The 20079-nt window shown below is 34.1% G+C and overlaps 1 protein-coding gene across 1 annotated transcript in view; it reads right to left on the bottom strand.

The window, feature by feature from the left end:
• Nucleotides 1-20079, bottom strand: part of NCAM2 (neural cell adhesion molecule 2) — a 319116-nt gene that overhangs the window by 37504 nt on the left and 261533 nt on the right. Inside the window, exons 13-15 of the mRNA XM_074902177.1 lie at nucleotides 15188-15307; nucleotides 13206-13327; nucleotides 5391-5571 (exon numbers count right to left, since the gene is read on the bottom strand). Of these exons, the coding sequence (XP_074758278.1) occupies nucleotides 5391-5571; nucleotides 13206-13327; nucleotides 15188-15307 (423 nt within the window). The remainder of the gene's footprint in view (nucleotides 1-5390; nucleotides 5572-13205; nucleotides 13328-15187; nucleotides 15308-20079) is intronic.

Genomic DNA, 20079 nt, shown 5'->3' with positions numbered 1-20079 from the left:
CTTAAAGCAAGGAAGGCTAATGGTAATGACAGCAGAAGCCTTGGTCGTGCAAGCACGCTTTTATGCGATACCCTGACCTTGAGGCTTGATTGTAATCGGGTAAAATCTAATTTCAAACAGATCTGAAATCTAAGGAAAATGCTTCAAAAGACACAAGAACCATTCAGATTGGAAGTTCATTCATAGTTATGATAAGTCAACAAATTTTATGTACTTTTGTGGTGGGGTACAGAATAAGAATGAAGAATGCTGCTTTTTGGCTTCTCTTAGTTGACGCATTGACAAGGTAAAGTCAACCCTTCTAGAGAAAAGGGAGGTTATGCCACTCTTCAGAGCTAGGGAGACTGTGCCCCAGGGAGTCTCTTGCAGCCCAAGGTCAAGGTTAAAGGGATGAGGGACACAAGGAGAGCACGTGAAGCAAGAGAGTCTGATGTTTGGCAGCAAGACATGACAGGAACAGCAAGACATGATAGGAAGAAAAACCTACCCCAGCGACACAGATGGGAATCATATAGAATCTATTTCTACACAAAAAAGTCAATAAATTGCTTGACTGAGAACAAAATTTTTAAAAAAGACTTGCCCTGAGAGGAAATTGTGGGCATCAGGGAGACTTATTTCTGGTTTTCTGTACTTAAGTAATATTCAGTGTCTAAATGAAAAAGTTAATTTTCATAGCTTCTATTCTGATAAAACACTGTGTATAGCTCCAAAGCCCTATTTTGTCTACGTAATACATCATAAAATATACATACACAAATTCAAATGCAAATATATACACACATACCTGAAGCATTGATAAGAGATATTTTTATTTTTCATTCACTTTGACATCACTGTGATATTTTTGTAAAAACTACTGATAAAAATCATGTTTGGCATGAAGAGTGTCATCTTTGATGTGAATGACAATGAGAGGAAGTACCATGTATTAGGTTGTCTCTCTTTGCCTATCACTGTATGATTTTAAGCATGGCAGATATGCATTGAACAGAAAGTAAATGAGATGCACAAGGGATTAAAACTTTTCAGGGATGTTAACAAAAAAATATTTCTGACAGTTCATGCAGTATTGGAAATTAAGAAAACCCAAAACAATCAATATCACAAAGTGAGAAAAACAGGTCTAAGGGCTTCTTATTATCCCCAAATGCTTTTCTCATTTTCCCACTATTGTCCCGAGTTATTAATTTAGAATAAAGAAGAAAAAGCTCACGAAAAAACACAACTTGCAGCCATTTTTAATTTATCTACTGGACTTACAGAGAATCAGCACTGACTGGATAAAAGCCTTTGGCAGATGGCACCTGCATAAACCTTCTGCCACTAATTTCTGAAAATATATCTAACACTCGCAGAAAGTATCCTCTTTTAAAAATTTCCATTTTCTCTTCTTTTAAGGTTCATTTAATATAAAACCATAGATGTGTTTTTAGGCTGCAATAGTAATGGTTCAGAATGACACCTGATTTGGACGCTTATGTACCAGCTGCACAGTACAAACACAGGATCCCTACATCTGCCCTGCTGAGGAAGGGTAAATGGACCCACATAAATCGGCAGTAGTTTCAGCTCTGGAAGCTGACGGAGTTTGGCTGTTCCCAGTGACACCTAGTCAAAGGGTTTGTTATGTCTGCAGAGGTAAGTCTGTGTTGTCCTAACACTGCTAAAGAGCTGAGGCACACCGCTCCTTTGAGAATCACCTTTTTTTCTCACAGGACTAGAAGAAGCTTAACACTATAGGGAAGCCAGAACAAAATTTTCTAAAATATCATAAATCAGTGCTTAAAATCTGATAGACTTCACTCAGAGTCAAGCACAGCATTGTTAGAGTTGCACCTGCCTGCAAGTACTGCCAGTTAACATCCCTCTGAGATTCTGGAATACATAAAATACTACACTTAAGATTACACCACTCTTTCTTCAAAGCATGATTCTTAAATACATGATCATATGCCTAAGGAAAATGTGAAATACAAAGATAGAATTGATGACTGCAAAAAATAGCTCAAAAAAGTAAGAAGTAAAATTAGATATACATAGATATAATATACAGTAAAGTATGTATGTTTACACATATACACATAAATGAATATACTTATATATGCATTTATTTAAGGCAAAGTGTTTTAAGAAGTTGGTTTACTGAGTATTTCTCAAAGTCAGTGCAAGGTTCCATTGGTACACCCTTCAGAAAACCTGGAAATTTTTATTAAAAGGATTACAAATTCTGAGGAACTAATCATAAATTTGAGTGATTCAGTGCATGGAGACCGTTATAGGCCTAAGAACAGAAATTACAAAATCAAGTACATCTATAGTTGGAGGCTGTTGAGACCAACCATGTGAAAATTTGAAGGAATGTCTCATTTATACACCTCACTGATGCCAGACAGCAATTTGCATCCTCAAGCTCCTTCCTAGACCTAAGACTGTTAATGGAAGATCATCATATTGTGTTATTACAGAACCTGACTGCCAGCCAGGAGCTGGTACTTGCTCACATTTCCCTAGCAAGCAGGAGTTGTAGATTCAGTGCCTGAAGGCGTTGTGTACTCATGTAGGTGGAGTTTTGGCTTTCAGCTCCTGCCCCCAGGGACTACTACTTCTGCCTTATATCAAATGGCTCTTGAAAGCATAAGCAGGTTCCTTCTGCAGCAATCAGAATCTAAGTTTCATTTCTTGTGACAACTCCCATTTCCCTGGTAAGCACCTATCAAAGGACAACAAATGTATCCTTTCCTTCATTTCTCTGCAGCTCCCTGATTAACTGCATTAGCTTCACCAGAATAGTATGTTAGGTATAGTTAACCAACATGATACGTAGGGAATCCTAAAATTCTCTTAATATCCATGAGATTCCATACACAGGATCTACAGATATCTTGGTTTTTAATTACATTTAGAGCAAGACAGAAACTCTCAGTTCAGCTGAAGTGCCATAGGTCTGGGCATATATAGATTAAAACCTTCAGGAGTATTAGAAACTTCTAATAACTATATGAATAATCAGTAAGGGAATCTTAGTCATCAGAAGCTGCTAAGCAAGTTCAGGATAGGTGAGGTAGATTTCTATCTAATTTCATTCTTGCTGTGTATGTCCTTCTTTGGACCTAGGTGTAGATGCCTAGGCTGCAAATAACTAAGCCTCAAAGCAGACAAACAGTGCATCATCTAAGTTGACTAACTGATACGAGAAAGAATTATTCTGCTCAAAGTTAAGTGTTTAATACACATTATCTATCAGGTTTTAAAATAAGAGGTTCATGCTTTTGCAACAATGTTATGTATTTAAAATATCCCAATAGCAATAATATGCCATTTCAAAACCAAGATAACCATACTGACTTATGAACACAAATATTAATGTTCCACTGATTCTAAATGTCTTTTGACATAATTTAAAAAATTGCCTACAGAATGTTCTTATGACGGGATTTTCACACTCTTTTCAGGCTTTGCAAAAACAGCTGTCAAGGAAACTGATGAGTTCCACAACTATAAGTGCAATAATGATTTATATAAAAGAGACCTCATGTTAAACAGTGTAACAGACTTCTTACAACTACTTAGAGGTTATGGGAGAGCACTGAAAGGAAAAAGCACCTAAATAGCTATAAAACTGTGTTCAGAGAAAAATCATCTATCTATATTCTGAAACTAAATGAACTAAGCTGCTTTTTACTGGAATGTCCAGAGACCCCCTACGTTATCATTTATGGAAGCGTATTATGTTTCTCTCAGTTACAGCAGCTGTGGCACTACTATGGAATACTTTAAACAATTATAACAGGTTAAAGTTAGATTGCATTGAAAAACAAGTAATATTTGTGTTTCAAATATATAAAATTAAAAAATGGCTTATCGCTTCCATTTACCTAAATAAGCTTTTATTTCTTTTTCTACTTGATAAATATTTTTATATCCTTGGGACAATAAGCTTTCCTACATTTCTTTTTCCCTTTTCTTTTTTGCTCATGTAGTGAAATTTTATTTCTGAACGATGGCAATTCCAGAGCACTATGTTTAAAAACAAGTACACAGGGCCTACTGAGGCCCCGAATTTTGATCAAGATGCAAACCAACTCTCACTATTGCAATTCAAGTGCGTAAACCAAATATTTGTACTAGAACTAGATCTGAACCTATTTATGAATTACAAATGCACATTCCTTTCTATAAATGCAAGTAACAATGCCTCCAATATCAACAAATTGCTATAGAGTATTAAAAAATGTTGCAGAGATCTTGAGACATCTGCTCTGAAAATGTATTGGAAGAAAACTTTCAACAGACAGAAAACTTAAGTCAGTTATTTCAAACTTTTCCAATGACACACTAGTCCATGATTCATTTAATTGCCACTTTACTAAGATCAATGCTAGTTAGACACTCAGATTAAAACACCAGTATTACATTTTAATATACTGGCCATTATATTTATCTGTCATGATTTTAATTTAATTCTAATACTGTAATAGTTTAATATATGGCATACAGAAAATACTATGTTAAAGGATGTAGCATCTGATTTTAAAATGCTAGTGACGACTGATCCAATTTGGAATTTATTATTAAAGATATCAGCTCATAATTTAGATAAAGAAGCTTGAAATCTCTTCCTCATATCACCTGCTTTACAAAAATTAAAATTACCCATAATATATCAGAAATTACCACTATATTTTAGGTTTATTCAGAATTAAATAATTTTGCATTGTTGCATCAAAAAATAACTTTACATTGGGAAGCATTAAAACTTGATAAATTAGCTACTGAAACACACTCACTCTTAACTACTATGCCGTTTTCATTAAAAAAATTCCAAACCTTTGTATTTACAGACTTAAACATATGAACAGCATTTCTACAGATTTCAAAGCTTGTAAACAGGCCTTCTAGAAGGCTGTATGCTCACCATGTTAGGGTGAATCAGTAAGACAGTATCTAAACAATTTGAAGATTTAACCTAATCAGACACTAAAATAAGTACCTTTATTACATGTCTATCTTGAACAACCTGTGGAGATAGGACTGAAATCAAGAATTCTAACAACTAAGTTGCTTACAACAGACAAATAGGCAGTACAAGGCAACTTTAAAATGTATAGCAGGTGTATCTTAAACACTGTATTTCTTGTTAATTGTTATCATCACGGTTGAAGATTCAATGTTTGTTCTGTACTTACAAATTACTTTATTACTAAGAGAAAAGTAGGAAGCAAGGTCCCATTTAAGGGTTTTGAATCCAAGTCTTTGCTGATAATAGAGTATGGGGACTTGGGCTTTGTCAGTTAAGGAAGACTTCAGTTACCTTATGTTCAACTACACACATTAGTGTACTGAGTAGCAAAAAATTCAGAGATAAAAACACTCTAAAATTAGCTTACCTGTAATAATGTTGGGCTTTGGTGGCATGCTGAATTCATACAATGTTGGTTCAGAATAACCCAGTCTGTTGGCAGCTGTAATTTGTACTTCATAACCCATAGTCCACTGAAGATGCTCTAAGATGATGTGGTCTCTACTACCCTGCACTTTTTTCTCTAGCCACTGGTCTTCCTTATCTTTCTGTAAAGATGGGAATATTAGTTCAAATTGTCAAAAACCTCTTGCATTATTTGTCTAAACTGTATCTCTACATGATGCATGAAAAATATAGGGTTTAATTTAAAAAGGTTATGAACATTCAAATAACCTAATTCTGGAGTTCTGACTACTCAGGCTTTTTGTAATTTTGACCACTCCTAATCGTATTTCCACAATGTGAATTTAGGGATTTTGTAGGCAATCCCTTTTAACCTTTTGGCTTCAATTTATACATTGTTCAAATACTGATGTTTATCTTGGGAAACTGCAGGAAAATTATTTACAAATGCTTCTAAGAATAAATTCTGTAAAATGTTTACTTTATATAAATGTTTCAATTACATTTTGATCAATGTTCTTTAAACGAAACTTGCCATTAAACCCAAACTTGAATTGTTCATGAATGCAAGCTGAGCTTAACCTGTACATTAGTTATATAATGAAAATACACACTAACTGTAGCAATACGTGGTACTATAGTAACATTTTGCAAAACAGGTTGTATGCATCAATATAAATATAGTTGAGAAAGTATACAGTCCTAAGTCTACACTGGTGAGAGGATACATGTAAATCATTAAGATGGTGTTCTACAGAAAAAAAAGATTCTTATAAATCAGATAATTATCTAAGACACCTATACAAATGGAACAAATGAGGACTTCAGTTGTAATCTTAATTCTCGCTTTTCAGAAATTTGGAGTGCTTACCTTTGCAATCGCTCCTTTCAGTGCAGAATATATTTAATTATTCTTTGTACAAATGAGAATTACAAAATAAATAATAGGTAAAAGGATAAACCAACATATACTCTCAAACACAAAAGCAACCTTGTTCAGAGGACTATTAATAACAGTCAGTAAGAATCCATGCAGTCCTAAACGCTGAGGTACAAGAAAGTAGCAAAAACTATGACTGAGAGCCAAATCCTGGCTCTCCAACCCATTTAGCAACACAGACCCAATCAGTGGATGTAAACTCTCTGGGAAAAAAACAAACCTTCAAATACAGGGAAGTAAAACTTGTTGCTGCAGACTACTATTCTCAGCATCTTATATTTAGGCTCTTTGCTGAAGCATCTTGCTCTTGACTGACACAAATGTCAAAGAAAGTAGCATCTAAATTAGACAGTTCAGGGCCCAGTCATGCTTCTTATGCCTGTTTTATTTTTGTCCCCAGTATTCAGAAAATAGAGTGACAGACTAAACTCCCTTATGTGCACTGCTGCAATGACTTATTTGTTGTCAGCGCTGAGTGGGATGATTTTTCCATACTGACTTCACCTTTTCTTAAACTCTTTCTTGCCTCTTCTAACTCGAATTGGTACTGACACATGATAGTCCTGGGAATGATTAAAATACAGTAAAACATCTTTTCAGATACATTTGCAGAAAGGTGAAAAGGCCTACTTGGTGCAGCAGTAGACCAGTGAAAACATCAGGATGGTAGCCACGTTACAAATCATGAAGAAAACTAAATACACCGGAGTAAAAATAGTTTACTCATCATAAAGTGAAACTGGTATTTTCTGACAAAGATATTTTCCCATATGTTTGTGGATAATTCCTGTTACAATCATCTGACATTCCACTGAATGAATTCACCTATATTTACATTCCACTGAATGAATCCACTTGTATTACCACTATATCAAAATACACTTTTGTATAGCACTGCTAAAATAAAAGCAGTTAATACTGATTGCAATATGTGTATGCAAATACTTCTTACTAATATTAGGAACAGCAATGTTACTTAGCACCATATTTTAGTGGCTGTTTAAACTGGTGAGATTTAGGAGGAGTTAGGAAAAAAAACCCACAAAACCACCTAGATTCCAAAGAATATCAACATGAGAGGAATCAGAAGATCCATACATGATCTTGGTGTGTGCACATGCAATTATTTGAATTCCACTGGGGAATCCCAAAGAGGTTCAGAATCACGGAAGGAATAAAAATACACTGAATTGGAAAATAAAGATTCGGGCTATATGGTTCCTGCAGGTGGAAAAGACAGCATTGCAATTATATGACCATACTGTGAAAACAAACTGCAGAATCATATGTTTTGATTAGAATGAACTTAAGATTTGGAAAAAAAAAAAAACCCTATACAGATTTCTGTATGAGGCTGCTCTTCTGCAGACAAAAGAATAAGTGAAAAGGCAGTTATTCCACAGTTTGGTCAGGTCAAAATGAGAGAGCTGAAAAGTAACAGGGTATCTGTATGCTATGCCAGAGAAGTGACACCCTGAGTTGAGTTGAAAGGGAAGCCAACTGGGTGGATTGAGATAAATGAAAAGTTCATGCTCTGAGCAAAAAGACAGCAAATATTTTATGAAGAGTGACAAGGAGAAGTTAGGAGGAAGATTAAAAAATGAAGACAGTATCTGGAAAGCAAATTGTCTTCTTCTAAAGATAAACAGATTAAGTCTTCCAGAATACAGTCTGCTTTTGGCATCTTAAAGAAAAAAAATCTGCAATGTCCTTCATTATAGCTGTTATTTCACATGTATTCTCAAGTACTTTTTACCAAGCAGAGCTCAGATGTGTCCAGATTTATTTTATTATTAGTGTAGAAATGGAAATAGAGGGATGAGAACACCAAACAACAGTGTCAGTTAAATCTTCCTACAGATCCCCTGTTACGCTATGATCCTTTAATTAGTAGCTAAGGAGCAGAAAACAGAACTATAAAAGAACACTTTATACCTTATTAGGCTGCTCTATTAATACTGCTTCAATTTTATAGAAAGCTCCACATACACACAGTGTTCTACAACAAATGAAAGAAACTTCTAAATTACAAAGTACAGTATGAGGTGTGAGTTAATATAAATCTCTTCAATAATCATCTCCTATTAGCAGTTGTAGCATTAATATCCACCAGCAAATGCACATTTTCAGAAACTGTAATCAGATCTGCAACATCAAAGATTAAACCGTTTCCTTTATTTGCATTTTGTTTTGTTTCATATAATGAGAAAATACTACTTTACAGAAGGTCACTGATGCTGTGAGACTAAGCAGTAAATAGGGATCTTACTGCCCACTTCCATTACTCTTAAGCCTTATATTCACACTGTTCTCTTCACAGTATAAGTCTTTGGTTGTAACAAACCTGCCCCAATGCTACACAGACTAATGGCTCTAAAAAAAAAAAGTAATAAAAATTATTATTTCTTAATTGCATGTATATTGGCTTGAAATTTATCTCAGAACTGTCTAAGAGTTAGTTTTCTAAGACAGCTGTGAGTAACCCAAGCATCTAAATACCCTGACAAAAAAAACCATAAACAAAGCAGTGTGAAATTTCAGTCTACCATGACTTGGCTGCTTCTCAAAACTGAGGGCACACCTGACAACAGTGGAAGTAAAGCTAATCCACTCTTTAGGTACCTGACTATTTATTAGTCTAGAAAATAACATCTCTCTCTTTAATGGGCATTTTACATTGTACCCAAAATTATATTCTCTGGGAACTCATAAAAAGTGAGGAAAAGGGATTAACCCCCTTCAAACCTTTCCCTTATTCTCCATCCTCTCTAAATAGTGCTGAAAGTTCAGCTTAAATGGACTTGTTACTATGGTGGTCTCTCTGATAAAAAAAAGGGCAGCAGATGCTACACTGTCTTGAAAGTTGGCAGGAAAAAAAAATCAAGAAATCCTCACTGAAGACAATCTGATAGTTTAAGACAGTGGCTTTATGAGAATTCGTTACATTAGAAAGGTGCTTTGGAGGTCTGGGTAATACAGGACAAATACTGAACAAAGAACAAAATGGCTGATAATATACATCATGTTAAAATAAACAGAAAGCCCAAGGGTCTGGCAGGTAAAATGGGACTTACTGATGCAAAAACATTTAAGTGTTTAATGGTAGGTATCTCAGAGTGAGAGCAAATGAGAAATGATCTCTTTTTAAATTACTCGTATTTACAGAAGTTTGTTCTAGAACCTATCATAAAGGAACAAAATGAACACAGTACCCAATCAACAGAGACAAACAATGAAGCACATAACCTATCAATTAAACACTGCCAAAATTCGGAGCATTAATAGTAACACTGTCACAGGTCAACATGGTGGACCACTTTTAGTCCTGCAAAACCAAATCACTCCTCTAACATTTCCTCCAAACATCATTTGGGATGTAAAAGTAAAAATTAAACACTGTTATTGCTTTTCAAAGTAAGATTTTAATCAATTTTTCTTGCTTCTACCTAAAAGTTTATAAACATAAAAGATGGATTTTTATTATTTCATTCTAATTCCAAATTTTGACTGAAACTTGGCCTGCTAGAGAAAAACAAAAAGAACCCCATCCTCCCTATTTTTATAGCTTATTGTTGGAAAATAATTTCCTTTTCCAATCATTAAGAAGTCTGTTTCAATACTTGCCTTTTAAGCATTATGAAGTAATTCAAGATATGATACCAAAATCATAACTGAAGGCTGGGAACAAATCTCTTCAAGGTAATAGAGTGATACTTATTTGCAGGGAACAAGTGCACCAAGCACAGGTTCACAATTGCAACATGTGAAGCTACAGAATATCCATCACGGTCGAAATGCAGGTGATTGGTAAGCACAAACTTTTGCTTGTGACTATGTGAGTCACGTGTAAGTGATTATTCCTGTAGAGTGATTATTCATTGTTTGCATGCTGTTTCTGGTGCTAACCTTGACCTGTGTAATACCTTCCAAAGGTACCTGCCCTTCTCCTGCAGGTCTGTGCCTGGTCTCCCACCTGCCCTGAGCTGCTGTGACAGTCTCTTCCCTGTACCCAAAGTGCTCCTTCCTCCTGGCCCTCCTTATGTCCTCACTTTCGTCTTAGTCTGTACAATCTCTTCAACCCTCCCCTCTAGCTTTTAGTTTATTACTATAGTACTTGGTAAACAACACAGCAGATAATAGCCATTTACAAATTCAGTATACATTTCCCCAATGATTTGCATGCATAAAACTTAACATCCATTGTGCAACACCAGCACCTCATCACGTGTGCCCCAACCAACTTTAACAGCGCCATAAGCGGGAACAAACAAAGGGGAGCTTAAGTTGGTCCCCATTAAAATTACACAGCTATTATGAGCAATGTCGTTGGGCGGTCACCTCCCACACTGAACAGGATGCTTCACTGCATTTTCCAGCTGGCTACTGGGGAACAATTTTCCCTTGTCTTTCTCTCTCTCCTTCCTGTTCTTTCCTAAGGTAACTTCTAAGGCAATGTATGCCATCAGCTTCAAACTCCATCAATGAAGCTTTGTAAGATGGTCTTGACTTTCTTTGTGCAACAGCATGACTCAGTTTGAGGCTGCTACTCATAAAAATTGACAGTATCTACTTCTCTGGAATACAGAACAAAATGTGAAGCTTCTTATTAGCTGATTATAGCTAGGAAGTCCTGCCCATAATATGAATAAATTGATGTTAGGAAAGCAATATTTGACAGAATGAAATGTGTGATATCCAGAAAAAGAAAAACTTACCAATTGCCCTAAACCAGGCTATAATATTGCTATAATATCTCAAAGGTTGTCCTTCTCCTAGTTTAAAAAAAAAAATAAATCCGTAGAAAACTTAAGTATGAAGGAACTGACTCTTAATAAGACATAATCTGTTATGACACACAGAGAAGAAAAAAGCCACTCATGTATAGCTTGCTATCTAATATGCTCTTCAAACATGCAAGCGAATACATTGGTCTAGGTGCTAGTAACGAGGCTGGTAAGACTTATAGGAAAGCTAATTAAATACAATCAGTTGAGGAGATAGAAGAGAAGTCAACAGGTAACTAAGAACTTAAAATAGCATTTATTCATTTTGATTAAAACACAAGAAAAATATTGTGCTCTTTTGTTGTAGGAAGGCCTTTAATTTAGTCTAAGCACTTTTTCAACTGGAAGCCTAAGGAGACATGGATTTGAGGTCCAAGTAAAAGCTATCTTCTTCGGTAACCTATTAAGTTTCCAGTCACTGCTTAAACTCTACATTTATCGTGCAACAATACACATGAAAAGTGATCTTTTATACTGTAATATTGTACTTTAGTCAAAACACTAGATCAAAATCAGGTTTCCAAAAATATTCAAGATAGATCCAAAATCATTGAGCTTACTTAAATTACAAAAATAGATTAAATTCCATATAAATACTTTGAGGCATTGTAATTTAACTAGGAAGCTCAATCCCCAAAACCTGCATTGTATCTTGTATTGCATATTTTATTATCCTATCTTTTTACAATTACGTTTCTTTTATACCAACAGTACACAGGACTGAAAGTCATTTGCAAAGATCAGTTAAGATTTAGGCATCAGTGACATCAGAATAACTGCTGTTTATTCCCTCAGGTGACTCTTAAAAGCTCTACCAAAATTTTCTGAATTGATTTGGAGCTACCAATCTTCTTTGGTTATACCTAGGAAAATCATTTAACATGCCAGTTTTAGCATGTTGATAATACCAGAACTATCATAAAAAAGTTACATTAGGAAATGTGACAAAAACTATTTCGAAATAAGGAACTGGCTTTTCCTTTTTAGAAATGCTAAAACAGGTTCTGCATTTAATTTCTCAAAGTTTTCTTAATTCTGTTAAATACGGTGCTCACTACCTTCTGTTTAACATTTCTAAATATCCAACGTTACACTCCCAATCTCTTTTAGTGTCTTGAAATAGACATGTAAGTCTGCTATTACACTGCTAAAATGTCTTTTTACTGGGTCTAGTCAGATAAAAGAACACAAAGACGTTATCTGAAAATGCACACTTTTGAATTTAATTAATTGCTTTTGCCAACTCTATAGTTACTTTTTCAACCCAATCCTTTCTAAACATAGTATATCAGGAAAGGAAGGATATTTTTAGCTACTGTAATAATGGAAAAGAATTATTTTTTTTTTAATAGAAAAATATAATGCATCTTGCAGAAAAGCCTGTTTTCTAAACTTGCCAGATTTCATGAAAGAACACTAAATTCCAGCTCCAGATTCCAGCTGACAGAAAGCCAATAAATTCTGCATGATGGCTGTTAAAGAACTGGTACATACACTGAAACTCATGAAAGTCCTAACAATTTGTCAACTATTCAGCTTTTTTAAGCTGTGCCTTGGAAAATAGGAAGATAGAAAATATGGAACATGATGGAACAAAATAATATGGAGTACTGGAACATAGCTTTCTATCTCTAGGATGCTATCTATCAATACAAATGCATTTATAACAGGTTAATCATTTGCTGTTCAAACAACCCTTAATTATATAACTTTAATGCCTACTAGTTTACTGCACTTTTGAGAGCTGAACATGAAGGTTCCTCATTTGCCATGTAACAAAACAAAGAATATAGTTTTCTCATTAGAATGAACTTTCCGTTATACCTTTGGGAAGAGCAGGGTACTTTTCCTTATTTAAAAAAAAAAAAAAAAATTTATAATCTGGCATTAGCAACCTAGTCACAAAAGAAAACATATTACACTTTATCTTCTTTTCTTTTTATAGTATACAAACCATTTTGTTACATTTCAAATAATAGCAACAGGCTTCTCTACATTAAAAGCAGATATTCCTAAGCAAAACCCACTTAATTTGATCAACTGAAATACTTACACTTCTGTATTTGACAATATATTCCAAAATGGGGGCTCCTCCATCATCTTGTTTAGTTATGCTAAGTTTAAAACTCTTGCCACTTCCTGGTTGTCCATGAATTGAAGGGGGGCTTGGCTCCCCTAAACAAGGAAAAAAGCAGTAGATAATAATAATTCAGCAATAAGGTAAGTCATAAATTACAGTTGTAAATTTGTCCACAATAGTATTAATCAATATCTTTAAAATCAAAATAATCCTCCCAAGCACTACAGAACATCCTTCATCAGTGCGTTAAATATTTTGCTTAAAGTATGATCTAATGCAGATTAATTATCTCACCCAAGGAAACAAAATTCTAAAGTACGAAAGAAGTATTCAGTTCTTTGAGACCTTCTGACTTCTGATGCTTTCAAACGTAATTTACTTCAGAAATGATTTAGCCATCAATTCAGTCAGACTTTTAAATGCTACTCACGCTGAAGTTTAAGAGTAACACTATCTTACAGGAAAGCATTCTTAACATTAAGCATGAGATTTAGTCCCACGTGTGAGATCTGAATCGTAATACAGATATTAGGTAAACTAACTCTTCGATAAATGTGCCAAGGCAAAATTAGATACTTTCAGAGTCGTCTATATTAAGAATAAATGTTAAGAATAATATGACCAAAAGCAAACCTGATTTTCTCTGTAATGAAAGGATAAAAATAACCTTAAATGTAGAACACAAAGGTTAATAGCCACTTTGAGCCTCTTTACTAATTGAAATTCACAGACTAATTATAATTTCTATACACAATGCCTATTACAAAGTTTTAAATCAGATCCTAAATGAATGTGTGTTGTCATACTAAAGTGGCTTCAAAATATCTGTAAATTTACCCAGAACGATACAGTTCCTTTAGAAATATTTGTAATATTTATGTTCCTTATTAAAGCAAAGATAAATTGACTTAGATCTCAACACAGAATTTGCCTAGCTTTCTAGCAGATAACATATATATAATTTCTATCAGTTTCTATCACTTTTCTATAAGGTATAATGTTCTATATGAATAATGGGAAATTATTTTATCTGTCATTAAATATATTTAGAATATATATACGCTTTAATAAAAAAGAAATTAGAAAGCTGGGAAGTTACTGGTTCTGAACAGAAGAAATGTAACATTAAGAACATAATAACACTGAAATATTTTGTGTTCTTTGTAGTCATGTGACTTTCATTGTTCACTCCATTACGGCCAGTACTCTTAACTATACTAACACCCTAATCAGAAAACAGTTCAGTTGCAACAGATTTATGAGAGCCTACTCTAGTAACAGTTGCTGATGTATTTTGAGTACTATACAGTGTCATCTGTAGTTCCTTTATTTTTCTTCTCCCTTGTGTTTATTTATTATTGTTTCTATTTAATGATAATTTGAGAAAAAATATTTTTTATGAGTCCTTAATATTTAAATCTGAATTTCCTGCCTATAAAGGTTATTAAAATATAGAATTGGCTTCGCAGCATTTATAATTTGCATGTAATCATAGTTAAAATAATTTATTATCATTTTTCAATAGCTTAAGGTTTCTATTTGAGGCATGATAATGGCAAAACTTGTGGCAGCATAGTTTGCTGAAGGAACGTCTCCAGAAAAAGCCAATTAATTTCTCTCATATGTCCTAATACCCTGAGTGTAAATAAGAAAAGGTCCTTCATCTAATATCTTTCATGGTTTGTGCTCTTGAATATAAAACAAAGATTTGTCTAAGTATCAAAAATACAATAATGGGATATATTCTCCAATTTAATTTCATTCATATTACTTGGGGGTGGTGGGGGAATAAGAGGAAGAAAACATGATTTCTAAGAAACAGTGTTAAGACTGATGTTATACACTGGGATGTAGGTTATCAATATAAAACATATTATCCACAGTAAAATATTAGCTGATCTGGAGATAAAATATTCTAATAATCATTTATATTTAATAGCACGAGTATTACTCACGGACAGGTAAGGTCTGAAATATCTCGATCTTGCTATATTCTCCTTGCCCTTTTCCATTTACAGCAGCTACTTTGATTTCATATGTTGTATTTGGTTCCAAATTGCTGAGAACAACCATTGCTAAAGGAAACAAAAGAAAAAATATGGGAACAAAATTCGATGAAGCAATAAATTTTAGAAAAAGGCAATTTCATAATTTGTTTGCTTCACTTGCAACTTATGAGTCCTGTTTTCTAATAATTCAGTGTTTCCAAACTTAGTTTTCTTGTTTAGTGCTAATAGCCTCTTCTTATTTCATCTGCATAAAATCACTGTTGTGACCAAGCAAGTTATGCCTCTAAAGGAATTTAATGCCAGTGTTACAGAAGCCACAGGCAACAATTAAGGACCTTGATGGGGAATGATATTTTGTGTTCAGATTGTGAACACAGGAGACATGAATCTGGCAAAAAATTATGGAAGTTTCCTTGCTCCTAGCTGGCAATGAGCATCTGATGCACATTCAAGCCACCTTCATGCAGTTCATAACTTGCTATTTTTCCCTCATGGAGATCAGTATCAACCATCCTTGGTCTACACTCCTAGATGCAGCTACATGCACATTAGTGGTGAATTACTGGTGCTGTGCTTGGCCAGTTCAACAACGTAGTCAGGACCTAAAATGACAGATGGCTATGATGACAAAAGTAATTACTCTGAGTAATCTACTAAGGACCTGAAAGTGAATTAGGCATATCTGTACATATTTAAGAGGAGGTGTACGGAAATGTGTATTAAATTACAACCAATAAAAATGTGATTTGTCAAGCAAATGGGTTTGAACTTAGGACACGCTTTCAGAAATCAAGACTGAATCCCAGCAGCAATCCTTCACACAGCCTGAGCCCATCTCTATGATTCTACCCAGAGATGCCATCAGAAACAGAAAACATGGGGAAAAGCTTGCCAAAGAGAATACTGTACAGCGTTAAGAATATTGTTGCTGTAATGTACAGCAGTAAATCTAAAAACAAAATCCAGGAAAAGGATTCCAGGATCCTTTACGGAATGCAGTATTATATATTACCACAGTACTTTATATTACTAATAATAGTGTTGAATACGCACTTGGAAACTTTGATCCCCACAGAGTTCTTGGACCATTACCCCTCCTTTACAAGAAAGCTTCCTTTTATTGTCTCTACAGCAATTGTTTGCTTGCTGGTTGCCACCTCTGAGATGAGCTCTCCAGATGTCAGATTCATACTGGGGAATGGATGTAAACTGGATGGACTTTACTTGAAGCACATCAGTATTTGTCTTGCTCAGAAAAGCGGTGACTGTATTATTTTACAAGAGAACATACAATTCTAATGTCCTGAAAAAGAGCCAGTATTCTTTCAGTCTCGAGGGAGCCTAGTTTTTTGCATTATAGAGCACCATTTTAACAGTTGCTTTAGGCTTGCTTTTCCAGTTATATATTTAATAATTATTTCTGTTACTACTCTTTGTTATTCAAGTCTAGATTTATTAGAATTTCTATTTTTTTAGTTTCTGCAGCAGACAGAGGTGCAATTACATGTGGAGCTAAAGGGATTTAATGAACTTCTACATTTCACATTCTATTATAAGCACTTTGCATGAATTTGCCATTGAAACATGATAACTGTTTTCCTGTAAACAAATCAGTAGAATTGTGCATCTTCCAGCATATTTTAGTTTTCTCATTTCATGAGATTTAAAAATATCAAACTACAAAGTAAAACCATTACATGAAAAAATAAAGTGCCATCATGAGAATAAAAATAGAATTTGGAGAAGGGAAGGATTATGATATATAACATTCAGTTACGGTAAGATTAAATTTAAAACCTAAACTAAGCAGCAGCAATATTTGACTTGCCTTTCAGACATGATTACTTTTCAAGGCTGATTAATTTTACTGAAAATAAACCTTAGGGCACACTAAAAATTAGTGTTACTGTAAATGTTTTCAAAATTTAAACAACATAAAAGCATGACTATGAGTCTACACTTAATAAAACGTGAATGTGTTAACTACATAAAACCTAAGAATCCAATTCTATAAACATTTGAGTGACTCCTGGGGCCTATCAAAATGAATAAAATTACTTATATATGCAGTATTTAAAGAATTAGTATCTCCTTTAGAATACCCTGCACAGCACTGTGTATCTAGATACATAAATGTATTTGTAAGAGTCATTGTAATTAACCCAACTAAATCTAACAGCATAATGTCCTCAAAAACTGGAACCACTTGGTACTAGTGACAGTATGATGTGAATATATTTTACACATAGGAAAAAATTATAACTATGTCCCCCTGGAAAATTAAGCAAAGAACCATTCTCGATCAAAATACTTCAAATATTCCAGTTGTAAAAAATTAAAATAATTAAGTAAGTTTAAGGAACTGTCCCATAGTATGTAACAAAAGTGCAGGGCTTAAAAGTAATCTAAGAATTGTGAAACTTTTACTGCTTGCTAAGTGTTTTACATTTTTGAAATATGTTGAGAATGAAAGAAGATACTTTATAAACTAGCTAAATTTTTTCAAGGTACATATCTGTCATTTAAGTATAAAATCACCTTATTAATCTTTCCATATACAAATAAAAACTTTTCTTACAGGATTCCATAGCTCATAGCCCTGGCCACAATGGATATTTTGACTACAAATTTCAATTATCACTGAAGTAATTAGCTGTAAAATTTCAACTCATATTCTGAAAGAAATATAGGCCTTTCAGTATAAGAATGTGAAAAAATTGGTCCACTGTATACTGTAGGTGTGAATTATGCCATTGGTATTCATTGGCACATACCAAGTCCCAAATATATGGAAAGTGAAATTATTTTATTTCTTTCAGAATATGATTTGAAATTTTTCAGTTTTTTTCTAACTGTCCAATCTATCTACTGCTGTTTTTATATTGTCTTTCTAATCACAGTATCTGCATGCTTTATCTGAAGAATTGTTTTGTAGACTAATTGATTTTGCTGGGATTATTCACATATTGACTGGTTACAATGAAGAGACTTCAGAGAACTACTCTAAAGAGGAAAAAAATAGAAGATTCTTCTGTGAACTCTGCAGGTATTGCTGGTGTCAATTAACATGATGCACAACAGCTCAGACCTTGGTGTTTTCCACTTATAAGAAGATAGACAGGGAGGCTGCAAGTCTTGTACCCTTGGAGGAGATCATGACACAAGAAATTACCAGTTATTTTGGTTTTGGTTTAATAAACTGCATAGAGAGTTTAAAACAAATTTATCAATACTGTTTTTGACAGGGTATTCAAGGAAGATTTTTTTAAAATTTTGTAGACCAGAATTTAAAAAGAAACACAACAACCAAAAAGAACTAAACCTTACTGAATAGCAAAATTCAGTTTAACCTATTTTTTGGCAAGAATCCTAAAGTTTAGCATTAAAATTAAAACAGTAAAAATAAATTCTTTTTTATTATACAGATTCTTCTGATTTGCAAGCAAATCTACAACATTAGAGAATGAACACAGTACAGAAAAAATCTGCAAAAATATATATATTAGACAAATAGCAGCAATCCACACTATTCTAAATACAGAGTATAAGCATTTCAGCTAGAGAACTTTAATTTATTATTGCAGAATTTTAACTGCTGTCAAGATGAGCCACTGGAAAACAACATCTGACACAAGATTTGCTGTGAAATAAATTGTACCATGAATCCAAGTCAGTAAATACAAAACAAAAATCCCCAGCCACTTTTCTGGTCCAGAGGCAGGTTGTTTGTATTACCTTATTACAGTAGAATGAGAGAGGAAGTGTCTGGCATATTAAATTGTCTTTTCACCAAAGGAAACCCACCTCAGAAATCTTCTAAGGAGTGTGATATATTACATAAACCATCACCAAAGCAAGGAAGGTTAGGGGAACTAATAATACAGTTACACTACATTAATCCCAAAGTAGATCTTGTATGAGGTTAATTAACAGACATACCACATCAATGCATTGTTCTCATTGGAGAGCTATCTGTTGCACAGAACAATGTTCTTCCAGTTCCAAATTCAATTCCTTGAGGATGTCATATCTAACTAAAGTAGGATATAAATTTATTTTGAAACAAAGTAGCTGAGACATATCCTTGCTGAAATATCACCTTCACTCATATATTTGAGACAGTGGCAGCAGTGTGAAGTTTCTGTCAAAGTAGAATTACAAATTTTAGGATTTTTTTTTTTCCTATTTCTTTCCCTCTAGTCTGAATCTCTATTACTATTCAGACTGAATGCATATTGAATAAAGTGCAGGTTAGTAAGTGGAGTGCTTTGATTTAGCAGCATCTTGCTGCACCTTTTACTCATTATTTTAACTAATCTCAAGGAAAAACTGAGTCCCCTGGAAATACTTGAATTCCTTTCAGAGGTAAAGACAAATAGCATTTTTATAAGGCTTAAACAGATTTCTTTGTGATGACTCATGTTCTTTTCAGGACAGAAGTAAAACACATGGGAAGAGAGCAATGAGGAACCTATGGTATAATACTAGGACATTTGAGAATGGTGAGGCCCCTTTGGCAGCATAGCATTTAAGGTTCTGTACAAATGTCTCAGACTTTTGTAGATGTTGCACAATCTGACGAACTTCTCCCAAAACCTCCGTCTTCCTGGGATAAGCAACACTGTTTTCTTTAATCTCTTTGCATAGTAGGAGGAATAGTATAAAACCTCTTTTTCTAGCTGAGCTTCACAGAGTTAGCTCACAGAAGTGTTGACAAAATGAAGTTAGAAATTGCCACGGACAAGAAATACAGGAGAAAAATAAAAAAGGCTTTTGCTACACAAGATGTGAAATGTTTATTCATATGCAGAAACAGCCACACTGCCTCAGTTCCATCT

The sequence above is a fragment of the Athene noctua genome, chromosome 1 (genome assembly GCF_965140245.1).
Source record: "Athene noctua chromosome 1, bAthNoc1.hap1.1, whole genome shotgun sequence".
Taxonomy (NCBI): Eukaryota; Metazoa; Chordata; class Aves; order Strigiformes; family Strigidae; genus Athene; species Athene noctua.
Note: the sequence above shows the minus strand (reverse complement) of the source record. Positions and strands in the feature narration are given on the sequence as shown.